The 6,276-nt window shown below is 44.8% G+C and overlaps 1 protein-coding gene across 1 annotated transcript in view; it reads right to left on the bottom strand.

Moving 5' to 3' along the window:
• Nucleotides 1–1,044: 1,044 nt before the first annotated feature.
• Sec61g (Sec61 translocon gamma subunit) overlaps nucleotides 1,045–6,276 on the bottom strand; it is a 6,158-nt gene continuing 926 nt past the window's right edge. Inside the window, exons 2-4 of the mRNA XM_005396594.2 lie at nucleotides 5,441–5,540; nucleotides 4,132–4,234; nucleotides 1,045–1,125 (exon numbers count right to left, since the gene is read on the bottom strand). Of these exons, the coding sequence (XP_005396651.1) occupies nucleotides 1,116–1,125; nucleotides 4,132–4,234; nucleotides 5,441–5,540 (213 nt within the window). The 3' untranslated portion in view covers nucleotides 1,045–1,115. The remainder of the gene's footprint in view (nucleotides 1,126–4,131; nucleotides 4,235–5,440; nucleotides 5,541–6,276) is intronic.

Genomic DNA, 6,276 nt, shown 5'->3' with positions numbered 1-6,276 from the left:
TTTAAAAATACATAAAAGGACAGGGGGTGTAGCCCAGTGTAAAGGTCCTGGGTTCCATCCCCAGTATGAAAAAGAAAAAAAACTGTCTAGAACTCAGAACATAAACACTGAGTGAACAAACTGAAGTAGCGGGATACCTTTAAAACATAAATAAACTCTATTTTGGACTCCCTGCTTACAGTTTAAGTAGTCGTGGGCCAAAATACTACCACACCCTTGGGCTCTGGAGGAGTTTCTCACCCTGCTATCCTTTCCTTGCTTGGTGTCCACAAGAGGAAAACACTCATCTGACAGCAGATGCTAGGGAGTGAGGGCCAAACCCCCAACACCGTGGCAGAAACCTCACCTCCAAGCTGTACCCGGGCAAATATTGGTGAGCAGGGCCTGGACACCACCCAAGTGTCCCACGCCTGACTCTCATCCTTGCGTCCCATTCCCCAGGTGAGGACTCAGGATGAGGCACTGGGACGGGCCTCACAGATACCAGACCTGCTGGCACTGACCTCACACTGCAGCTGGCACCATGAGAACGAAGGGGTGTGGTGTGTAGGTTAGGCAGCCTTGGGACTTCACTGCAGGGGCTCAGAGGGATAAGACAGAAGAAGGCTCCAAAAGCGCTGTATCTCACCAAATCTACTAGTTCTGTCCTACAAACCAAAGTACCAGAGAGCGGGAAGGGAGGAAAGACAGAGAAAGGAACAAAGAAAGAGAGACGGAAGGAAGGAAGGAAGGAAGGAAAAGGAAAGCAAAAGAAAAGGAGAAGAAGGGAAGGGATGGGAAGGGAAGAGAAAGGGAAAGGAAACAAAGGAAGAGGGACAGATAGATGGAAGACACAGAGATATACAGATAGAAAGGAAAAAAAGAAAGAGGAAGGGAGGGAGGGAGAGAGACGGAGGGAGGAAGAGAAAGGCTGAAAGAATTCTTTTTTATCTTTAACTCTGAGAAATATGTGATGGGAAAAGAGAAATTTGTTTATTTTGAAAGTATTTTAATTTACAAATAGAAACACCTTAATAGGGGGGAAAAAAACAAAAACACAAAGCATACAGGCAAATTTTTACTTCATGAGCTTCTCCAACCCCCAAGATGCCAAGAAAAACATTCTTCCTAAGTGGTCAGCCACCCCTGCAAAAGAAAGAAAAATGGGATCGGTTTTGAGCACATGTAAGACTTTAATAGTCACAACTATTTGAAATGTAATATGCTATAATCTTTTGGAATCAAAAATTTCTCATTTACTTGAGAACCACACCTAACTGTGCCCCAAGATAACGTTTTTAAAAAGTACAATGAACTTTAAAACCCTGGAACCACAAAGATCACTGGGGAGAGGCTTCCGGAGCAGCACTGCTTTAAAGCCCTCCCTGCTCATTTCAGAAATGTCCTCTTGGAACTGCCCGGCATAATTTCCTTCTGACCATGACAAAAATGTATTAATCACAGGACAGCAGCTGGCTGAGAGTTTGCTTTGCATTCCGGGGTCAACAAACCCGCTGGGATTGGACGCTCAGATGAGCGTGGTGGGGACCTCACTCGCACACCGTGACGGCCCCTGGAGTGGGGTGCACAGGGGGATCACAAAGAGGCGAAGCCGCCTTTGTGCCGACTCAGGGTTAGCAGCACAAGTCCAGAGCAGGAGCCTCCGAGGCCGCAGCCAGTGTGAGGCGATTTAGTCTCCAAACAGCCCAGCACTGCACAAATCCAGAGCACAGCCCGCCCGGGGCTGGGACGTGGCTCCTTGGTGCAGCGCCTGGCCAGCCTGCGAAGGCCCTGGTCTGACCCCGGTGTGTGGAAGACAGCAGAGGAACAGAGCGGACTCCAAGACTGCACTGTCAGGGCACTCTCAGCACAGCAGTGCCAGGTGAACGGGATGATACACCCCGAGGGCAGCCTCAGAGCTACGCACTTTAACTGCTTATGCTATTACACTGGGGTGCTACAGTCACAACACCAGCACATGCTTAACTCCTTTAAATCAAAATGCCATGGGCATTGTCTTGACTTTTTTAATTGAAAAAAATAAATAAATAAAAAGGAAAAATGTGATAATTCAATCTAACGGAAGAAAAGCCTATGGTTATATTTCCTTGCTATCATCTCAAAATGATTTAAACAGTGACATATAAAAACAAATTTCTTTCAGTTCTACAGCTATCATGGGTTAACATAAAAAGAATTAGTTATCTGTACCTTTTCTCACAAAATGTTTTATTTGGGCTTCACTTTAAGATTAAAAAAAAAAACTAGAAGATTTTTAACTCTTTAAACATGAAACCAATTTTTTAGCTATACATTTTTCTAAGTGACTCACTCCTGAAAGATTCATGCTGCTTCACCCTTAGAACTCATGCAAGTGCAACAATCTGGTCCCCGTCCTGACTCTCCTCCCAAGCACGGAGTGCACTGACTCACAGGGAGCAAGATCAGGTCCTGGACGTGGTGAAGGTCGGCTGTTATGGCTACCATCATCACCCTCACACAAAGACAAGAACCTTAAGTTGAGGGATGCCTTTAACTCACATTTACTCCGTTCCCTCAAGGGCTGAGACGGGGCACTAGACTGGGTTCCACAGGAAGTGTGTTTATGTATTCATGTAATATAAGTAACCTAACAGCTCTGCTTCAGAACTCACAATCTGAACAAGACAGGCACATGTACCTAAGGGGACCCACAGGAGATAGTGAAGTCTGGCGAGGCCGATAAAAATGCAGTGCTAAGTGCAGGGGCTCATTTACATATCAAAACACCGTAAAAAGGTTTGTATGTTGTTCCCAAGGGCAGCGCTTATCAAGCCGACAAGCTCCACATCACACGGAAGATCAGTGCAAGCCTTCTGACCTTGGACCCAACTGAGGCAAGAGCAGGAAGTGTGAAAGCTGGGACCAAGGGAGCGCTGTTCTACCTCTTCTTCACTGACTAGGAAAGTGCAGGCAGAGACCGTTTCTGGTTTGCTCTCCAAGATTTCCCAATTTCAAGGACGACACTTCTCCTCAATAACATAAAAAGCACTTCCAAACTAACAAGAGATGAATGACTTGGTTCCCTCCACGTCTAACTCTCCATGATGCTGCAGTCTCACCGTGCAGCACTTCGGCGTAACTAGGGCAGCCCGCTGAAGAAAGCCGTCTGACAATATTCATTCACTTAAAAGACAACCTCAAGCGCCAGTGTTTAGATTTACAGTTCAATAGATTTATAGTTCAAAAAACTTTTCCAATTGCCTCAAACTCCACCACCTCATAAAATCAGACAGGCGTTATTACCTCTGAAGGGCAGATGAGGCTGGGAATCAATGAATGCAAAATCACAGTATGCAACTCCCACCAAGTCCTCTCAGGAAACTTTATGTAACCCTGATTACTCTGTCACGCCATAAGGCATCCCAAGGACTTGCAATGAATTTAGAAAACAGACATTTGTAAGGAATAAACGCACCTGAGTCTCTGAGCCTTCTCCCCGCCTCTCCAACACACCCGCACCACTCTGCCACTGCCGCCAAGGGCTCATTACCACACAACTTCCACCGCAGGTCTCACCCAACCTGGTTTCAGTCTTCACTACAACCCAAGTAAGAACCACTCCCCACACTGGATAAACCAGGCACAGAGAGCCCAAGTACATTTGCCAAGGTTAGGACAGCTATTTAGTAACAATCAAGAGGCTACAGGGTTGGGGATACAGCTCAGTGGCACAAGTGCCTGCCTGGCAAGGACAAGGTCCTGAGTTCGATTCCTGGTACCAAAAAAAAAAGAGGCTATGGATCTGGGTGATCTGTCCTAACTCGGACAGCAAGCACTTCCTGCACACCTTAAATATCAGTAAGGCACAGCATAAAGAGGATCTGCACTTGCTTCCGTCACTGTACACTCAGTGATACACCAAGTCCATCTGCTACTTTCCTGACCATTTTATTAAAGGAACGCGTGCCCCGCTCACAGAGTTGCTGTACAGACAGTGTGATATATAAAGCACTTTAAAGGATCAGGTACACGATAAACGTCAGCAGACTCCACAGCATTAAAGAGTCAAGAGATGTATCTGTGTATTGATGAAACAGGCTAATTCTCAACCCAAACAGTTCCGACTTTCATCCATCCCCAGACACTGCCTGTTTCACAATGTTTACTTACACAATGATGTTGTTAATGGGGATGTGGATCAATTTCACAAAGAAGCCGATGAATCCCATGATAGCAAATCCTATTGCTGTTGCCATGGCAATCTTCTGGAATTCTGCATTTATAAACAATGTTCTCATTAATTTTTTCATCTTCCATTCAAAAGTATGGGGGGAAACATCAGGAACATGAATAAGCTTACTGGCTGTATACTTCCCCTGCAGGGAACACAATTTTTTCTTTGTTTTTTGGGGTTTTTTTTTGCGCTCCCCTCCCCATACCGGGAATTGAACTCATGACCTCGTGCTTGCCAGGCAGGAGCTGTGCCCCTGAGCTAAATCCCTAGCCTTAATTATGTTTTCTTTGTTTTGTTTTGCAGGGTACACAATTTTTTAAAAAGTAAGACCATTAATATAGTAATAGAAAAGTTTTTGACAAGTGTTTCATTTCTGTTTTGATATTTGAGTAAATATCAAAACTAAAAGTGTGTATGTGTTCTAGTGAATCTATCAACAAATACTGAAAGTAACTGTTCCTCTCAGCCAATGACCAAAATTTTAAAGAAATTTGAGGATAAAAGAGTATTTTTCTTAGAATTTTTAATGTAACAAACAGATAATGAAAGTAGACTCATAACCTTCTCCTCAGTACATAATAAATAACTGATCGAGCACTTCTTACACGATGACAAAGTCAAAAGTAAGGCTCAAAAAAATCAAATTAGGTCAGGAACAATGGCAGAGAAAGGTTACAACTCTGCTATGTTTCTGTTTTTTGTATTATTTCCTCAGGGATGCTGTCCCAGAGCACCTGACTAATCCTCCTATAATATACTACCTACTTATCCTCCCTAACACCAACTTTTTGTTAAGTAATTTGCAGTAATTTTTTAAAAACTGCAATTATTTGTTTGTGACAGTCTTCCCCTATAATCAAAGCTTCATGAAAACAAAGACTATTCTCCATTACATTATTTATGTAGTATGTGTTATAATCTGTATTATAATTGCAACTTCACAATTAGCGGATAAAAGCAGACAAATTCTGTTGGTTACATAGGAGATACTGAAATATATGACTAACTTAAATACAGTATGGACAACAGGCTCCAATGAGTAATTTTACACCAGCTGAAATTATAAAAAAGGTAAAACTTCAGACAACAGACTGCACACAACTTAAGAATAACGTGCCAAAGCAAGGAAGGCCCATAAATCAGTAAAGGTGTGCTTAAAGTAACGCACTGGTTATTAATTAGGATGTTAAATGAAAGCCCTAGAAAAGTAAGCATGCATTTTCTTCCACCGTGTAACACTAATACCTTTTCTGTCTGGTTTGGTGCATCTTTTAACCAGCCGAATTGAGTCCTTCACAAACTGCCGGCTTGGCTCCACGAACTGCATTACCTGATCCATGACTGCCTGTTTAAAACAGATAATCAGTAGTATTATTTACCAGAAAACATGTACTTGCTGAATTACACAAAGATGTGCGTGAAACCAGCCACGAATCCATGCCTGGCAAGGTCAGTTTCACCTGGTAAAGTAAAAGAAAGGCAGGCTTCAAAGCCAAATTCACACTGTAAACCTCAGCGTACAGAGGAGCACACACAGGTAAAAGGGCTCTCTCCACACCAGATAAACTACTGCCACCCGTCCACCCCTCCCACTCTGCACCCCTCCATCCCGCCTAAGGGGCCAGCGACGTGCGCTCCAACAATGCTTTGTTCCTACTTCACTTCAAAGGAGTACCCAGAAACCAGTGTCCCAGGAGTGGGGGCCAAGGACGGTGTCGCAGGAGCCTAACACGGAGGGGAACGTGGACTCCAACCCGCCTGCCAGAAAGCACGCCCATGAACCCTACTCGGACAGTGTCCCGCGAGCGTGGGCAGAGACTCACGCGGTTTCCAAAACCACAAACACTGGCCAAAGCAAGACCCGGACTCTGGGAAGCTACTAGCTAAACTCCCCGAGGTCGGAACGAAGCTTTTAAGCAAACCAGGTCATGCAGTGCATCGCGCAAGTTTTCCAGAATCTAACAGAAACGTCACCCCATCGCGGCTTCGGGAGCCCCTGCTGAAACAGGTACTGCGGGCGGAGCTCGCGGTTCAACGCTGCCCGCAGACGGGCACCCCCGGACCCCGGCGCCCTCCCCCCC

The sequence above is a fragment of the Chinchilla lanigera genome, unplaced genomic scaffold (assembly GCF_000276665.1).
Source record: "Chinchilla lanigera isolate Chin_1 unplaced genomic scaffold, ChiLan1.0 scaffold00055, whole genome shotgun sequence".
Classification (NCBI taxonomy): Eukaryota; Metazoa; Chordata; class Mammalia; order Rodentia; family Chinchillidae; genus Chinchilla; species Chinchilla lanigera.
This window is presented reverse-complemented; position numbering and strand designations above follow the sequence as displayed.